This window comes from Lutjanus erythropterus, chromosome 19 (genome assembly GCF_056507025.1).
Source record: "Lutjanus erythropterus isolate fLutEry1 chromosome 19, fLutEry1.hap2, whole genome shotgun sequence".
Lineage (NCBI taxonomy): Eukaryota > Metazoa > Chordata > Actinopteri > Lutjaniformes > Lutjanidae > Lutjanus > Lutjanus erythropterus.
The window spans coordinates 1,055,253-1,074,553 of NC_139335.1; the positions used below are offsets into that span (position 1 = coordinate 1,055,253).

General features: G+C 42.4%; 2 protein-coding genes across 2 annotated transcripts; one reads left to right on the plus strand and one right to left on the minus strand.

Annotated features, from left to right (window-relative positions):
• The first annotated feature begins 1,517 nt into the window (after positions 1-1,517).
• LOC146308948 (keratin, type I cytoskeletal 13-like) lies at positions 1,518-7,204 on the plus strand. The gene is made up of 8 exons (XM_084744006.1): positions 1,518-1,951; positions 3,609-3,691; positions 4,084-4,240; positions 5,148-5,309; positions 5,412-5,537; positions 5,815-5,889; positions 5,982-6,128; positions 6,778-7,204. Exons 1-8 carry the CDS (start codon positions 1,544-1,546, stop codon positions 6,907-6,909), a joined length of 1,290 nt encoding a protein of 429 aa, XP_084600132.1. The 5' UTR covers positions 1,518-1,543; the 3' UTR covers positions 6,910-7,204.
• Positions 7,205-9,998: 2,794 nt separating this feature from the next.
• LOC146308949 (uncharacterized) lies at positions 9,999-15,845 on the minus strand. The gene is made up of 2 exons (XM_084743571.1): positions 15,287-15,845; positions 9,999-12,099 (listed from the first exon to the last, which is right to left on the minus strand). The coding sequence occupies exons 1-2, from the start codon at positions 15,761-15,763 to the stop codon at positions 10,987-10,989; spliced, it is 1,590 nt and encodes a 529-aa protein (XP_084599697.1). The 5' UTR covers positions 15,764-15,845; the 3' UTR covers positions 9,999-10,986.
• Between the last annotated feature and the right edge of the window lie 3,456 nt (positions 15,846-19,301).

The window sequence follows — 19,301 nt, forward strand, 5'->3', positions numbered from 1 at the left end:
GTTACACAGTGAAACTGGAGCTTCACCAGTAAATCTACATGAAGTTCATGCACAGTAGTTCTTAGTAGTACTTCTTGTACCACCCCCCCCCACCCCCACCCCCCCGTCTGTGTGATATAACACATGAACTGAATGTGATTCTGCTGGCGTTGCAGTTTTTCTCTGAGCACAAAGAGCTCACAGTGACAGCGGCGGCGGCGGCAGCAGCAGCGGTGACTGAAACGCCTCCTGGCACCGAAGCTCTCACCTGTCTGACAGGCAGCGTCCTTCTTCAGGTGTGTGATGTGGGAAAACGCCCCCGGCTCACAGTGAGAGAGAGAGAGAGAGATGGATTGTTGTGTCGTCATGGTGACCTGCGGCTCAGTGGGTCTCCTGTGAGCTCAGGTATGTGTTCGTGTGCTCAGTGTTACCCATGAACCCTCTGACTTTATGAGTCAGCTTCGTTTACAGTCCCTGCATGTGTTCGTCAGACGCGCTGCACAACAAGAGCTCATCTGCAAAAACAGATCAAATCAGTTCTTTACAAGGAATAAAAGAACCGTTTCATGCACAACAAGAACAGGATTTAGGACAATAATATGTTTTTGCAAATGAATCTTTCACTTACTGTCAGAGTGAATTTGGCTACGAGTGACTGGCCTCCATTTACATGTGAGCTGTTCCTGAACATGCAGTGACAGGCGGCGGAGGAGGAAGCATCAGGTCCTTCACTTCAGCAAAAACAAACACACCGTAATCTAAAATACTCCAATACAGGTGGACAGTAGTAGAAAGTAAAGTAACTAAGTATATTTCCTCAAGTCAAAAGATATTAGACAAAAATTATGTAAAATATATAACAACAAAAACAACCAAAAAAGCTGAAACAAGATGCGGCAAAACGAAAACAATGAAAAAGTGATAACAAGACAAAAATGATTTAAAGGGCGTAACAATACGAAAACAATGTAAAAGTGATAACAAAACAAAAATACATAAATATGTAACAATATGAAAACAGTAAAAAAAATATGTGACACGACAAAAACAACATAAAAGAGTTAAGATGAAAAGTATAAAATATTTGTTCCATTTCTGTCAAAGAATGACAATAAATCCCCCAAATCCGACGCAGTGGACCTCACTACATTCCTGAGATTAAAGATAAAAGATTTCATCAACAAATGATTTTAAAATATGATAAAACTTTATTGATCACGAGCTTTTAGACGTACAGTTAATTGTTTAGTAAAAGGTTCAGGATTTCCTTCTTAAATGTGGTGTTGCAGATTATAAAGTTGCATAAAAAGCAGCAAAAAAATCATATGAGAGTTGAGGACTTACTGTCCTGAGGAACATTTCACATGTCGGGGGTGTGTGCCGTGGGCTCCGCCCCTCACCTGCAGCTCAGCCCACCTGAGCATCTTTAAAAGAAGCAAACTGCTCCGTCTCTCCTCACTTCTCTCCTCTCAGACTCCCTCCGGAGCAGACAGACCTCCTCATCTTCATCATCACCATGGCCACGATGATTTCCTCTCGCGGCAGCAGAGCGTCCTACGGCGGCATGAGCTCATTCAGCGTGACAGGAGGATCAGTTGGTGGTGGTTTGAGGGTCTCCCAAGCCAGCAGGACCTTCTCTGCTGGTGGCGGCGGTGGCCTTGGTTTTGGTAGTGGTGCAGGTTTCGGCGGCAGTGCAGGTTTCGGTGGCGGTGCAGGTTTCGGCGGCGGTGCAGGTTTCGGCGGCGGTGCAGGTTTCGGCGGCGGTGCAGATGACAGCCTCATTGGCAACGGGAAGTTCACCATGCAGAACCTGAACGACCGTCTGGCCACCTACCTCGCCAAGGTGGCGGCGCTGGAAAAGGCCAACGCCGAGCTGGAGCTGAAGATCAGACAGTTTGTGGAGAGCAAGGTCGGACCCACCACCAGAGACTACAGCGCCTTCTTCGTCACCATCGCAGAACTGCAGGGCAAGGTGAGGAAGAGAGGCATCCTGGGAAATGGTGTTCAGTAGAAATCGACTCTACAAAGGACAAAACTTGTGAATTATCTTGAGTTAACACTCTTGTTTTGTCCTTATATCAGAACAAGCATTTTGGAAAAAATCAAAACTGTGATCTTGATGAAAAACAGATAAAAAACATTTCTACAACAAAAAAGACAAAAGATGTAACAAAACAAAAATAAATATCAAGACAACCGTGTCATAAAATATGTGACAAGATGAAAACTAAAAGATGTCATGAGACAAAAGCAACATTAAAGACAATGTAACATGACGGAAATGACAAAAAGGTGCAACAAATTTTAAAAATGATGTAAAAGACTAACAAGACAAAAAAGATGTAACAAGACGAAACCTGGCAGCTCTGAACTTCTGAAAATAATGAAAATAAAGAAAAAAGAAGCTTGAGAAAAGACATTACAGACATCTGATCACAAAGTTTTCTAACTTTTCCAGCATGAAAATACAAAATGTAACCAACAAATAAATGAATTGTAGAGGAAGAAATAATTACAAATTTAAAAGCAGAAACAAAATCTTTAAAAAATAAGCAATAATACACACGAGGATTGAAAATAAAACTTCCATAACTGACAACAATCAACAGAAAGAGAAGCAGCTGAAAGTTGTGAGGAGCCAATCAGGTTTCATTTATTCCTCTCGACTGTATTTTCTCTCCGTCGACCTCATCAGGATGTTTCTGTTTTGGAAATGTGATTAATCGATGAGTTGATTGACAAGAAATTAATAAGCAGCAGATTGATAATAAATTATGTCACTGAAAATGAAAAACTAAAACAAAATGAAAACGTAGCAGCCTCATTAATCGACCTGCCGTCGGTCGGAGTCATGTGGGCGGCGTGACAATCTGATTGGCTGGAGGAGAATCAAAGGAAAAACTTGAAACCAACAAAAGACAATAAAAGGTGAAAAAAGATTTTTAAAAAATGCAACGGTTGCAGCTCTGAAGAGGAAAAGATGCAAACTGAGACATGGATCAGATGCACCTGATCCAGGTGAGGCTGCCACGCCCCCTTCCACGGTTTAGGTGGTGTTTCTTTTAAAATCTTGGATTATTAATATCTTTATTTAATGTTTTACTTTTTATTTTCCATTTATAAACTGTATTTTAGGTACAGAATCAAAAATAAAGAAATAAAAAATATTAAATAAGTGAACAATCCATTTAAATTATTTGAAATATAGACAAGAGACAGACTCAAGAGTTTAATTTAAACCTTTGCACATCATAAATATTGATATTGATACCTGATAATACATAACTTTAACAACTTTTCTGCACAGTTTAGTGATTGTTCATTTTCCTCTAATTATATCTTATATAATCTTGGATATGTTCATTAATATGACTCATACCTGCACAGTAGATCAATGAACGATGAAGAATCTGTGAATAAAAAAATGTTTTTGTTCTTTTCCTGGTGAACAAACAGCAGTGAATAACAAGAGACTTTTATTTGTCAATTTAAACACGTCGCCCCCTTTTGGATGATAAAGTTTAAGTTTTTTCTCTGCCTATGGCATCATCATCATCATCATCATCATCATCATCATCATCATCATCATCATCATCCACTGTTTTCCTGTTTTGTGTTTGTGTTTTCAGATCCAGGACGCTCTCCTCGCCAAAGGTTCAGTCATGCTGAGCATCGACAACGCCAAGCTGGCTCAGGACGACTTCAGAGTCAAGTCAGTACCTTTTTCTTTTCTTTTCTTTTCTTTTCTTTTCTTTTCTTTTCTTTTCTGTAAATCAGAGCTGATTCTCTGTGATCACCTGACAGCTGTGATCACCTGCAGCATCACTCCCTCTGCTGGTCGCTGTGGAAAATGCAGCTGGTTGGTTCACTGTGATGAAAAGACACAGAAGATTGAACTGATAATGAAACATTAAAAATCATCAATCAGCTGTAAAATAAAATACGAGCTGATGTTTAGAAATATTTTCAAAGCCTGTTTAAACCTGTAAAAAAAAGTCTGTAGGATTTATACTTCAAATGCACAAACTTTTTCTACAAAAAGTTTCTGAACGTCAGACAGAATCTTTTTGACCCTGACGGGATCCCGTACTGAACTGTGCGCAGGTTCGAGAACGAGCTGTCCATGCGTCAGTCGGTGGAGGCCGACATCGCCGGCCTGAAGATGCTGCTGGGAGAACTGGGCGTGGCCAAGACCGACCTGAGCATGCAGATCGATGCTCTGATGGACGAGCTGGTGTCCATGAAGAAGAACCACGAGGAGGTAGGACACCTGTCTGAACACGTGACGCTCGTGTCACCACCAGGTGTTCCTCTGCACCTGCCAGCATCCAGCCGGCCGCCGCCCTGTTCAACGGCACTGACGCTGTCCAATAGAAATCCTTAGAAATATAAAGTGCATACAAAAAACTTTTATAAATAAGTTATGAACATTAAATATATTTAAAGTGTAGCCCTGAAAATAGACTTGATGGTCACATGACATTTCACTTAGCGCCACCAGCAGGTCAAAGTTTAAACTGTCAGCCGCAGCTGGTCTTTGAGATTTACGCTAACATAATGTGCAATATGCTAATATAGCATTCTAAACCAGGCTAACTAGAGCATTTTAGCATGCTACATTAGCACTGTCCTAATAATACACTAATCCAACCATGACAACGATAAGTTCAGTAAGTAGACACTGTTAGCATGCTAATGAGGAGTTAGCCTCAGCTGTATTTTGAATGGGAGCAAACATAACATGTTAAAATGCTAATGTTAGCGTACTATATGCATTGACAGTATGTGACATTAGTTTCTTAACATATTGTATGTAATGTTTGACCTGTTAACACATATTAGCATCTGACATTAGCATGATAGCATATATGTTATAGATCTCAAAATACAGCTAGTTAGCAAATTAGCATGCCCAACAGGCAACTTAAATAAAGTAAAACTTTATATTTCAGATGCAGCTGAATAAAGAAGCTCACAGTTTTTAACAGAAAATAAGATTCAAACTGAGGAAATTAAGTTCAGCTGACAAGTTGTTTATGGTTTTCAGTCGTGGTGCCTGAAGAAAAAGTGAATAATAAATATTACAGTTGAAGCGCAGTGATTTGTTGATTAGCTGAAGGTCGTCCTCTCATGTCGTCACCTGACTCACCTCCATCCTCTTCCTGCAGGACCTGATGAGCATGCGATCTCAGATGACCGGCCAGGTGCAGGTGGAGGTGGACGCCGCTCCTCAGGAGGACCTCACCAAGGTCATGGAGGAGATCAGAGAACACTACGAGGGCGTCGCCGCCAAGAGCCGCAAAGACCTGGAGGGCTGGTTCCAGGCTCGGGTAGGAGGAAACAAAAAAACAACCTTTCTATAACAAACCTGTGCATTTTTTTGTTTGTTTTGTGTATTTTGGTGACACGCTCTCGTCTTCTCCTCCCCTCAGTCAGAGATGTTATCTAAGGAGGTGGCGACCACAGAGATGACGCTGAAATCATCAACATCTGAAGTGAAGGAGGTGAAGAGTCAACTTCAGGCTCTGGAGATCGAGCTCCAATCACAGCTCAGCATGGTGAGAGCACAGCGCTAACTGATGCTAACGCTCACGTCTTCATGGTTCTGCTTAAATTTTGTTTTTATTGACTTTTACATCTTAGAAATAATAGATCAAAAAAGGAGAAACGTTAAATGACATCATGGCCAGAGCAAATCCTCTTTTCTGATTGGTGCTGATTGTCTGTTAAAAATATATTGAACACTTAATTTATCTGGATGCCTCGTGTGTTATTGTCTACATCAGGTTGTCCAGTTTCTGTCCTCTGTCCTCTAACTGGTCTGTCCTCCTGTAGAAAGCTGCTCTTGAATCCACGCTGGCCGACATCCAGAGCCGCTACGGGATGCAGATGAACATGTTCCAGATGCAGGTGAGCAGTTCAGACCGCCGTGAACACGTTGACGTCCGTTAGCTGCGTTGGGCGTCGGCTCTGACACAGAGTGTACCTGTGTGACCGTGCAGGTGGGCAGCCTGGAGGAGCAGCTGGTGCAGCTGAAGGCCGACATGGAGAGACAGTCACAGGAGTACCAGATGCTGCTGGACATCAAGACCAGGCTGGAGATGGAGATCGCCGAGTACAGGAGGCTGCTGGACGGAGAGGGAGTCGGAGTCGGAGTCGGAGTCGGGTAAGAAGAGACCAGAGTTTAAACTAAAACCGGTCGAGTCGGACTGAAAATAATAACTTTATCAAACTTTTTTTTTTTTTTCAAAATGATGATTTAGCATCTTAAAAATAAGAACTGAGAAAAATAAGAACTGAGAAACTATTTAAAAAAATGAGAAAATGTTCTCTCTCTCAAAAAGAAGAAACTCTAAATGATGAACTTTCTCATAAACTGAGAAACATTTTCAAAATAATGACTTAACATTTTAAAAAAAATGTGAATGTGTCAAAAGAATGAGAAACTTCCTCTTAATATCTTAGAAATTATAAATTTAAAAAATATATAGATATATGAAACTTTTTCAATAAATGATTAACTTTCTACAAATAATGAATTCGTGTTTTAAAAAAATAAGAATTTTCTCAAAAAATGAGAAACTTTCTCAAACTTGTCAGTAGAATGAAACGTGAAAATAAAACGTGAATATTTCCATGTGGTGTAAAATGATCTCAGTTCCTCTTTAACTCAGGGTTTTTCTCGTTGCCACGGTGACAACATCAGAGCGTTCAGCTGGTTGTCTGGTGTTTCTCTAACTACCTGAATCTTTTTCTCGCAGATCTTCTTCCGTTTCCTTCAAGTCCATCCCGCTGCAGTCCTCGTCCCTCATGTCCTCTGGCTCCGCCTCCGCCTCCTCCTCCTCCACCACCACCACCACCACCAAAGTCATCACAGAGGTCGTTACAGAGGTCATCGAGGACACAGAGACCACTGAGGAGACCGAGTGATTGAGACCAATCGCACACGTCTGTCTGTCTGTCTGTCTGGGCGGAGTCACATCTCAACCTTTCACCACTTCCCTGCCTCAGAGATCAGGAGCATGATGAAGTGTTCCTCCTCTTCATCGGGCTGCAGTTTCTTCACTTCACACTTGTTTTCTGCTGTAGTTTAAATCACGATCAGTCCAAAGGTTGTGAATCTGAGGGGAACATTTACGTTTACGTCCTTGATAGTCGGGGTTTGGGACGACTTTAACAAACCTTCTGTCTGATGCTTCAAGGAATAAAAATCAACTAAAGTGTCTGAATGTTTCTCACTTTATGGTTTTCTTCCACGATCAGTTCTAGTCCTTTATTTAAAAAATATTAGGACGTTCTGGACCTTTATAGCTCAGATTTACAGATTAGATACCTGATAAAGAGACCAGTCAGTTTATATTCAGGGTTTCTGACTATGAGCTAAAGGAGCAAAACTAAACTTTGAAAAAAGATTCAGAAACTCATAATTAATATGATTCTGACAGGACTTGAATGCAGCATAATTTGCAAATGTGAACACATTAAAATAAGGTGCATTATGGTAAACATTATATCTGCGAAACATTAGCATGTTAGCATTTAGCTGCGTCCAAGTACAGCGGCTGAATAACAGAAACCTCCAGGTGGATTAAGATGTGATTTAGAAAAAAATCTGTTACAGATGTTCCTCAATCAAAACATCCTTCACATCCCAACTTCCAAAAATCTTAAACTCTCGAAAGTTAAGGATAAAAGTAAAGGTGGATTAACTTTCACTCTACCTGAAGTAGTAGTGAACTTATTAAACTATAACAGCAGAGTTAGCTAACGGTAATGCTAACTAATGCTAATGGAAATCGTGTCTTTTCAGCACTCAGGGCCTGAAGACCAGAATCATCAATCTGCAGGTCCAAAAGGCCCAAAACACTGAAACCGTCCTCGTCACAGTCCAGTACTGCAGGGTGGCAGCACCTCAGACTGCGGGTTGGGGACTGGAAGGTCCAGCTAGGATGCGGTGCCCTTGAGCAACAAAAAAGATTCTGTTTTTCTAAAACGATGTTCTTCTAAAAAGTCTAACAGGCCCAAATCACTAAACAGAGCAAAGAAAGCAAAATGTGCTGGATCTGAAAAACTGTTTCCAACATTTCTGACGTGGAAACGTGAGATTCTTGAAACCTTTGACCTCCAAATTCTAATCCGTTCATCCTCGAGTCCAAGTGGACGTTTGTATTAAATGTGTAGAAGTTAGTTCAAACACAAACAACCACAGAAACCTGAACACAACAGACGTGTCATTAGTTTCTTTAATAATTCTTTTTCCAGTACAAGATGCTGCATCACTTTTGTCTTTTTTACTGCTGTTTTTTTTTTAATTTTATTAATTTTTTTAGGAATGACATTATCAATTATCAATAGAAGATTTGTACACAGTGAGCGATCTGGTCCGGGGGTGTTGGGGGGGGGGGGGGTTTGTTGGGTTCCTTTGTGCTGATGTGTTTGGTCCTGTTGGAGCCCAACGATACTGAAAACTGAGAAGAGGTCGATGACGTGACGATACTGGAATGATTTGAAGGAATGTCATCAGCAGATTATCAAACAACAAAAAGATCACTGTGCTGTCCTGATCGATCAATCAATCAATACTGGTCAATAAGAAATATCAAAAATTATATCGTCAGATTTTTAACAATACAGTAACAGAGTGTACGCCTGCGAGAACCAACACCTGTAAGTAAAATACTACTGTAGTACACTGGCAGGAAGTACTCAAAAATAAGTACTCACATGGTTGGCAAAAGTACTGCTGTCAAAAATCTGAACCAGGAGCCCGTTTAGTAAAAACGTCTGAAGGCAAAAATGATTTTTAATCCGTCCGATCAAGTTCTGAAGATAAACAGGTGTTTCCCAAAACCAGCACACAGCGAGACGCTTTTTAAGCACCAACTCCACGAGCCAACAAGCCTCTACACCCGGTGGCCAAAGTAAAGTTTTGGTAGCCCAAATGTAAACTTGTGTTAAAAAAAGATGCAGAAAAGGCTGTTTAACCCAACTGAACAGAACCACTGTAACCGTGACCCTTATGAACTGTGATGTGAAAAACAAACTGACCCAGAGGACGGAGGAAAACTTCGTCTTTCTCAACTTCTTCATTTTTTTCTCAGCTTGAAACCAATTTGAGCCCAAATTCAGATCTTAAAATGGTCTTTTTGTCTCAGAGCACTGATCTTAAATTTGTCTTAAATAATCAGCTCCTGAGATCACAGTGACAGAGACACGTTTTCTTTTTTTTTGTTCAGGAGAAACACGAGACCTCAGCTCAAAATAAGAATCTCAGTTATTTCTCAAAAGACAAAGAAAAGATGATTCTGAGAAACAAAATTTTCCTCCGGGCAACTTCACAGTGCAGAACATGAGGTGTGTTCAAACAGAAGGTGAAGTTAATTATATCACTCATTCCTGAAAATTGCAACAAAACTGTATTTTATCAAAATACACATTTTTAAACCATAATTCTTATCAATCTTTGATTTAGAAGAACTACAGAGTCGACATGTTAAGACTGAGACACATCTGATAGAAATATTATTGAATGATTTTGTCTAAAAATAGAAAGTTTACCAGAGTTTGAACAGTTTTCCCGCCTTTTTTAAACCAGGAAGTGAGACAAGGGTCCTCAGGGTACAGCTGACTCTTTTTATGCCTGATTAAATCATCTGGGACACAACTTTAACTTTTAAGGACCAACATCTTCATAAAAAATATATTTTAAAACAAAGATGATGATAGCAGCACATTTTTACACCTGAGTTATCAGCAGGTGTTGTTAGTTTGAGATTTTAACATTTTTAAATTGAAGTTGTGAATTCTTGTCTGGGACGAGGCTGTTCAAAAACGTAAAAAAAAAAACACATTAGACCAAAACATTTCATTAATTACATGTTTCATATATATATGAATCCTTAAAGAGCTAAATTTCAGTGTCAGTATTAATAAGGTTTAAAGGTTTTTCCTGTTTGGTCGGAGATAATTTGTTCAAATTCTCAAACAAGTTCATACAAAGATGTGAAGAGACTCTCAGACGTCTGGGATTAAAAAGTAGATTCATCTTCACTCTGGTTTTAAACCCGTCTGCAGCAGCGAGCCCTCGTCAGATTGATCTGTGCATAGCTTACTTACATGCTGATACCTGATGCAGCATTTTAGGCTGAATCGACGGCATTTTAATACTGATATCAGTACTGATCAGTTAATACAGAGGCAGTGAGTCAGAATCAGTATCTGCTTCTAAAGTTGAGTAGAAGTCAGACTATGACCTGAACACCACAAACACAAACATGACTGACTACATGAAATAAATGACCTCTGGATTTTATCTGGAGTTTTCATTCTGAATCATGTGAAGTATAAAACATTCCTGTTCTTCACTGTATTCTCAATACAGTTTAGAGACAGTGAGACTTTTGTCTGAGGTGTACATGTACTCACTGTGAAGTACTGCTTCAGGAAACACCTGCATAAAGAAACTGAACCTGTAGGATTTATCAGTAAACGGGGTCCTGGTTCATCAGGAGCTGCTGGTCTGTTTCAGTAAAAAAAAAAAAGAAACAGGTGAAGTACTCACACTGAAGTATTTGTGCTTGTGTATCGGTAAGTACTTCAAAATAAGTACTGGGACTTGGTCCTCCAGAGACAGACACTACACTCACTACAGATCAGACAGACCAGTTCAAAGATTATCTACAAGCCCCTCAGTGTCACAGCCTCCCACAGACACACAACATGTACACACACACACACACACACACACACACACACACACACACACACACACACACACACACACAGACACACACACACAGACACACACACACACACACACACACACACAGACACTTGCATAAGAGCAAATCAGTCAGAGTCACCCTGCCCACATATAAATGCAAAAGAGCACAAAAGGTATGAAAATGTATGAAAAAATTCATAAGGAAAAAAATTTATATATAGTATTTATAAAAAAGAGGAATAATACTTTGTTTTTCCGAGAGGTTAAAGGGTGTGGAGTTTGTTTTAGCTACTGTCACTGCCCACGGTGCTGCTGCTGCTGCCGTTGCTGCTGGTGCTCGCCGTGTCCACGCGCTCTCGTTTGTGGATCTGCTCGTGAGCTTTGAGGTGACCCGACTGGCTGAAAGTCTTCCCGCACTGAGGGCAGGCGTACGGCCGCTCCCCCGTGTGGATCTGCTGGTGAGCCTTCAGGTGGCCGAGGCGACCGAAGCTCTTCCCGCACTGCGTGCAGCCGAACGGCCGCTCGCCCGAGTGGATCTTCTCGTGGGTTTTTAAGACGCCCGAGTTGCTGAAAGTCTTGCCGCACTGCGAGCACGTGAAGGGCTTCTCGCCCGTGTGGATCTGCACGTGGTTACGGTAGCTCGTCTCCTTGCTGAAACTCTTGCCGCAGTGCTGGCAGCAGAACGGCCTCTCGCCCGTGTGGCTCAGCTGATGAGCCTTCAGCTCCTTCGATTGGCCGAAGCTCTTCCCGCAGGTGACGCAGATGAACGGACGCTCGCCAGTGTGCAGCCGCTGGTGCGACCGCAGGTCGTCTGCCTTGGTGAAGCCTTTGGGACAGTGAGCACACACGTATGGCTTCTGGCCCGTGTGGATCAGCTGGTGTCGTTTGAGGTTTCCCGCCTGGCCGAAGCTCTTGCCGCACTGCGAGCAGGTGTAGGGCCGCTCGCCAGTGTGGATGCGCTGGTGCGTCTTCAGGTTTCCCAGCGTGCTGAAGTTCTTCCCGCACTGCGTGCAGGAGAAAGGCTTCTCGCCCTGCATGTTACGAGGTTTCCTCACCGTCGGGCTTTGGGTTTTGGTCGTGATGACCAGACTACCGCCGCCACCGCTGCCTCCTCCTCCCTGCCCCGTCGTCGCCCCTGCCACTGCCACCTCTGCCGCTGTCTTGCCCTGGTCGGCCGGCTGCAGCTCGTACAGCGCCCCGCCTCCAAACTCGGCGTCCAGTTTTCCGATGCCGTCCATGAGCAGGGCGTCGGGCCGCAGCTTGTTGAGCTCGGTGCGCAGCTCCGCCATGTGGATGGACTCCAGACCGTTGTGCTGCAGGTGGGTGGACTCTGTGGTGTAGTAACACTGCAGGTCAACATGGTGGTCCGACTTGATGTACTCCAGAGTGTCCGTCACCTGCAACACACACAAACACACACACATGAAACACTCGCTCCGTTAGAAACCTCAGACAACCTCACAGTGGAGCTCAACCATTTGGAAAAAATGAGTGATTATTTTGACTGATACTGCAACTGTGATATTAGAGGGAATGCTAAACTCTGAATGAAGCTGTACACAAAGTACTACACACACTTGTGTACTTGCATCCTGTCCAGCAGCCTGACAGGTCTCTGTGTTGTGAGCAGAGAGCTGTGAGAGGATCAGCTGTAAGCAGGTATTCCTTTAAAAGGATTTGCAGCCGTCCGTTAATGATCTTAAGATCTGGAGACACGCTGAGCTCAGCGGGACAGAAATCAGACACCTCTGACTCCACACAGGCACGACACAGGTGGAGTTTTAAACTTTTAAAAACAAACCAACAGAAACAAGCTTCCAGAAAAAAATACCTACAACTATAATAATCTACTTGAGATGTTCCAGTATGATGTTTTCCTTCCTGATGCGGATTTCAAAACCTAAACTTTGCATATCAGCTGATACTGAGCACCACTCTGATACCACTGCATAAACTTTTATGCATTTAAAGACAGCATTAAAAAAACACATTGTAACCCAAATCACAACGAGCCTTATCAATACATTCTGTGAAAATCTGTAATAAATTTGTGTAAATAAAGGTTCCAGACCAGGTCAAGGTTTTTATTTCCTCTTATCAGAACATTTCAGCCTGATTCATAAATGAATGAATGAATTAACAGGATCTTGTCTTTTCCTGTCATCACTAAAACAATACACACACGTTAAATGCTTTGTAAAAGATGTACTGTAGGTACTGTACTGTACTTATACTCTAATTGTTCCTTACCTTCATTCTCACTGCTGTTGCTTCTATGCACCCCCCCCCCTCCCTTTCAGACTACAGTGGAGACAGTTTTCAGAGGTTTTGGTAGATAAGGACTTGACCGGTGTGTAACTGACCGGCCAGTAACAGTAACAGTAACAGTAACATATCCACACACGCTCAACACGATGGCCAGGTCATTCATGCAGCGACACTGACAGCAACATCACAGCACTGATCACAGACACACACCTGCATGAAGTCAGTGTCAGCAACAGATTCCAAGAACAGGATAAAGAGAAAACAGACAGTCTGCAATGAGACGCAGCAGCTGAGCAGCTGACGGTGTCACAGAACATCTGGGAACCTTGTCGCTCTTCAGGCTAACGTTAGCCAGCAGCACACTGACAGTTAAAATCTCACCTCCTGTTCTGGCTGAACAGTAAACAACCTGTGTTGATGAGATCCTGTGAGATAATAATAAATATAATAAGGCCTGTCTGTAACCTGGAGCACTTTGGAGAAAATGTAAAATAGTATTTAATGAATATTTAATAGTCAGTGTTTTCTTATGAACATCCAATTTAATTTTACGTTTGTGAATGCTGTCACTTATAGTTTTTAGACTGGAAATCAGAATCAGCAGGTCAGAATTGGAATCAGTGCACCTCTAATTTACTCTAAATGAGACGGACAGAAGACGAGTGCAGTTCTGTTTACTTCACTTTGATATGTTGAAAACTTTTGCAGAACGTGGTCAGAAATTCTGTGCTAAACTGTAACACTTGGTCCTCACAGAGTTCAAGAGATCATAAGATCATTATCTCCTCACGCTGATGCTGGCTGAAGGTCAGGATTAGTTTTTTAGTCCACAAAACTCTGCTGGAGTTTCACAGGAAAACAGCAAACAATGGAAATGAATGGTGACCAGTTTTCAAATGGATCCATAAAATGCCTCCATACTGTTTGTGTGATGTAATCCAAGTCTCCTAGAGCCCTGACATGACGTTCACTTGTGTGTGCACACCATCACACACACACACACACACACACACACACACACACACACATATACAGAAGACAAATAAAAATAATAAAAAGTTAAAACATTGTGCACAGTTTGTGTCATAATCTTTGCTAAATTGAGGACTTTTTCTGATGTTTTTTGATAATGTTGATTTTGGTGATGTATGCAGATTCTTCCACAGAGATTCTCCTCTGTATTTCAGTGTATATTGATTGAGTGAAGTCTGACAATGTGGGAGATTTAAGTCCTTCGAGTGTCTTGTATAATAAGAGAGAATGTCTGAGGAAAACTTTTAAAAGTTCTCAAAAGCACTCCGCAAATTCATGAGTTAGGTGTCCATATTTATACATATATGCTGACATTTAAAACTGACTTTGTATTTTCTGAAAGGACGAATCAATGAATCACATCCTTCAGCAAATCTTATCACTCTCACAAATTTATTTTGGATTAACAAAATCATATTGAGAAAAGTGGAACATAAAAGAACCGACCTGTGATCAGAGATCTGTGTCTTTACTGGGGTTCTAACGATACATCAATCTGGATCAATAAGTAGATTCAATGTGCAACGATCCAATATTATTGATGAAACATATCAATCTATATCATCATCTTTAAGATACGCCTTTATTTTGAAATTCTCATGACATGTCTGTGTCCCAAATGTATGGAAGCTTTTTTCTGCCACTGAAACAAAAAATGTCCTCATGATACGTCAGAATTATGAGACTCAAAACTAGAAAATATGATAAAGTCACCACTCTTAGATAAGAATTTAAAAGAAGTCATAATTGTGAAAATTCTGACTTTTTATCTCATAATTTTGATTTACCGTGGGGATATTTTTTCTTTTGTGGCAGAAATGGGCTTCCATACAAAAGTTCAGTCATAAAACTGTCAAATCATAATTTGCCTTTTGAAAGTTAACATAAAAACAACTGAATATTTTAAATGTAGGACTGCAACTAATGATTATTTTCATCATTGATTAATCTGACAATTGTTTTCTTGATTAATCAATTATTAATCAATTAGTGGTTTGGTCTCTAAAACACCAAAAAATTGTGAAAAATCTCTGATCAGTGTTTCTGGAAAGAAACCAGAAAATATTCTCATTTAAGAAACTGAAATCAGAGACGTTGGAGATTAATTTAATAATTGATTAATCATTGCAGCTCTATTTCAATGGACATGAGATATCATCTGATATTGATCGCAGAGCCCTGATTGAATCCAATCAAAATCATATCTTGGCAGAGTTTGTGTTTGAGAAATCTACTGTTGTCCAAAGAATCGATTACATATCGTATTACACTACTCATCTTTACCTGGGAGATGTAGTCAAACACGGAGCTGGGCTCATAGTGCGACTTGTAGTCCAGCTCTGTGACGTCAGCGTGGTGGAAGTGGCCCAGGTGGTGGTTTCCGTGGTGACCATGATGCTCGGACTTGATGTAGTCGAGGCCGCTGATCTCCATCTTGATCTGCTCCTGGCCCAGCTCGGCGGTGGACAGCGGCTGGATCTCCGACAGGTCGACGGTGCGGATCGGCTCCAGGTCTCCATCCTCCGGCTCGCTCTTCACACAAGGCAGCATCACCAGCGGCTCGGCGATCTCCGCCGCCAGCGAGCTGAGCGTGGGCGTGGGGCAGTCGGAGGAGAGGAGGGCCAGAGTCGGCGTCGGGGCCGAGGAGGTGGGCCCCGGGACGCAGTCCACCTGCATGGAGGCGTCCAGAGGCGGGGGAGGGGAGCCGCCGCACTCGGGGGGCAGGCCGAGGCTCAAACATTCAGTCTCCAAATCAGTCATGGTGAGGGGGCGGAGCTAACCCTCTGCACCTTGCTCTAGTTCAAAACCTGAAGTATAGCTGAGGTTATAAAGTCCACCTTCCTCCTTCTCCTCCTCCTCCTCCTCCTCCTTGTCTGTCCTCCCTCCCTCCTCTGAAGAAATCTACCTGTCCTGAGAGGGGAGGGGCCAAGAGGTAGGGGGCGTTTCCCTGAGCGTCTCCTCTGGGAACCCAACGACCAGTCGGCGAGACGTCCTGCTGATGTCACCACCCACACCTGACTGGGAGGAGCCTGAAGGGAGAGACGACGGGGAAGACAGGGTCAGACAGAGTGAGGAGACTTCACCTCCTGCTGCTGCAGGGAGGAAGAGGAGAAACTCAGACACTTAAAGTTATAACGAACAGGGCTGCAGCTAACGATTATTTTGTAACGCAGCAACAATCTGAAGCCGTCGGTGAAGTGTGTTTAAAGTTTTGCACAATTTTCATGTTCACTGAAAAAAAAAACTATTAAAATCATGATAATGTGATATTTGAGGTCTGAACCAGACAAACATGTTCTTTCACCTGGAGAACAAAGATTTTTAGCCTCATTATGATGCTGTTTTCTCACAGTTTTTCCTGAAAACAACTGCATTTAATTTAATTCTGGTTCTACGATTTGGATATGCACTGGACCATCTTGTGATATTATTGCAATTAATTGTGCGGCCCTAATGTATGTAGGTCTGTAGTATGTGAGCAGATGTGCACTTGTTTCTGCACGGTGATACAGATAAACTAAATAAAAAACATGAAAACAGAAAAGATGTAATGACACAAAGAGACACAACAGGATGAAAAATAACGTAACAAAACAGAAAAGACGTAACATGATGAAAAAGATGTAGGTCTAACAATACAAAAGAGAACGTAACCAGACAAAACAACTACGTAAAAGATGTAACAACACAAAACGTTACGTACTAATTCTAATTAATTGTGCAGCACTAATATACATAAGTGTATGTGAGTGGGTGTGCACTTATTTCTGCACAGTGATACAGTTGGTAGGTGTAGTTCATTAAAGAGAAAATAGTTCCTACATGAAAGTGATTACATTATTGTCAGTGTATTTTTTTGGCTCCTTGAACAGTTTCCATTATACTGAAGAGAAGTCAGACATCTCTGCAGCTCATCTCTCTTAAACAGTAGAGATGGATAATCAGCCCTACAGGTGAGAGGACAGATGTGCATTTTTGATTTTGAGGGGAACTGTTCCTTTAAATACCATACAGTGAGTGCAGAGTCAACGGTTCAGTCCAGCAGAGGGAGGAGATTCTTTGTTTGAAAGTTTTTTGTTTCTGTGTCACTGTTTCAGCTGTAGATGAGGTGGAACAAGTGGAGACTTTAATGTGCAGCAGGACACAAATAACTTTACACACACACACACCGACACACACACACACACACACACACAATGAAAAGTTTGCAGGCTGTTTCAGCCCTGCAGAAGTTACCGTCAAACCACGACGAGTCTGCACTTTAACCCCCAAAACACAGTGATCGATCAGAAACATCTGCAGCAGCTGTGATGAGGAGGAAAGTTTACCTGTCTGCGTCAAACACTCAGGTAGCTGCTGAAGCCGCCACGCAGCCTCTCAACCAACTGACTCAACAATCTGGCGCTGATTTTTTTCTCAGTGTGTCTCCCAGTGTCTCCGTGTGTCCTCCACGGGGACACCGAGAGTTAATTAACCCGTTAATGAGCAGAGACTCCATGTGTCTGTCTTTAACGTGTCAGAGCAGCAGTTGAAAGCCGCTGCTCTTCATACAAAGACAGGGCAGGATGCCATGACGAGCTGCGAGCTCCGCCAGCCAGTGGCCATCTTGTTTATCACAGCCCGCTAAGCTAACTAGCGGGGCTAGCTGCTGTTAGCATGGGGGAGAAAGTGAGAGTGCAGCGGGGGAGCAGGGGAGCTTCTCCTCCTCCTCCTCCGTGTCTCCGACACTTTCTGCCCGTGTGAGGCCGGAGGAGCGCAGCGGGGAGCCGGAGACACAACCGGAGACAGTCGGTGTGTTTCTGTCAAAAGAGCCGAGAGGAGCAGCCCGTCCACAGGCACACACCGAGCCGAGCAGCGAGCACCGGGCCGAGCACCTAGCCTAACACCGGGCCGAGCACCGAGCGGAGCGGCTCAACATGAAGCAGAAAAGCGGCGGTACGTTACCTGCGGGTGTTTCGGTTCATGGCTGCTCCGCTGCCCGTCACTTGTAGCTGCTGGACCCGCCACGTCCACCCGCCACCTCTCCTCCTCTCTCTCCTCCTCTCCTCCCCTCTATCACTAATTCCGCTCCCTCCTTCCTTCCTTCCCTCCTTCTTACCTTCCTCTCCTCCCTCCTTCCTCTCCCTCCGTCCTTCCTTCCTGCCTGCCCACTAGCCGCGCGTGCACACACCCGTTCAGGCGGGTACGGGGGTTACCACGGCAACGGCGCGCTGCAGCTGCACGAACGGGCGCGCGCGCGCGACATATTGTTATAGAATCATCATCATCGTTGTCGTCGTCATCATCATCATCACCTCGCGCTCGTGTTGTTTTGTGCTCCACGCGCCCGGTGTTTCTGATGAATGAGTGAACGAGCAGCAGCACGCGCCCCGCTGTTGCGGGTCAACGCGGTCAAGTGGCAGTTCGGTGACGTCAGTCCTGAACAATTCAAGCGGTATTAACGCATTTAAATCTGGTAGTGATTTTAATTTATGTCGAAAATGATTCAGTGAACAAAGATGTCTACTGTTTGATCAGCTGTTTATATTTTTGTCAAATTCCACTGAAAATAAATTGAAATGAGACAATAGAAAATCAAATATTTACTTTTCCTCTACATCTGAACACAAATATCTGAACTTTCTCCTCCTCACAGTTTCTATACAGACTCCTTACTTTAGTTTGAATTGAGGTGAATCATTTTTATTTTGCATCATTGTGCGCCGCCTTCCAACATCTGATTTCAACCAATGGACGAAACAATAACAGACAGTTAACAGACAGAGGACATCACACAGGACAGACGGGACGAGACGAAGACAGCTTAGCGGGAAAAAAGACATAACAAGACAAAAAACAACGTAACAAGACTGAAAAGACAGAACAAGATATGAAAAGCAACAATCCAAAAAATTGTGCAGTTAGATGAAAAACTACGAAAAACAAGTATCCCTAACAATCCGAAGAAAAACTACATAAAAGGCATATAAAACTGAAAAAGATGAAACAAGACAAAAAGACTAAAGATGAAAAATGACGTAAAAGACGTAACAAGATGTCTCAAGACAAAAAAGACGTAAACTTAATATGAAAAATGTATGATATGACAAGACTTTTTGTCATAAGATGAAAAAAGTAATGTTACACAACAAGTTGAAAAACTGTAAGAGACGTATAAAAACAAAATAAAGATGTGACAAGAGAAAAAAGATGGAAGATGAGAAAAATCTATATTGAAAAATCTAAATAAAAGATGAATGAAAAAAATGCAACAAGACAAAAAGACATAACGGGATGAAAAACTTTAAAAAGACGTAAC

Bases quoted from the DNA above. Each gene is read 5' to 3' on its own strand.
- LOC146308948 (XM_084744006.1), top strand. From the start codon at position 1,544: ATGAGCTCATTCAGCGTGACAGGAGGATCAGTTGGTGGTGGTTTGAGG. The intron at 4,241-5,147 runs GTAGGACACCTG...CTCTTCCTGCAG, and splicing joins TGAAGAAGAACCACGAGGAG to GACCTGATGAGCATGCGATC. The intron at 5,538-5,814 runs GTGAGAGCACAG...GTCCTCCTGTAG, and splicing joins TCCAATCACAGCTCAGCATG to AAAGCTGCTCTTGAATCCAC.
- LOC146308949 (XM_084743571.1), bottom strand. From the start codon at position 15,763: ATGACTGATTTGGAGACTGAATGTTTGAGCCTCGGCCTGCCCCCCGAG. The intron at 12,100-15,286 runs GTAAAGATGAGT...TGTGTGTTGCAG, and splicing joins TGTTTGACTACATCTCCCAG to GTGACGGACACTCTGGAGTA.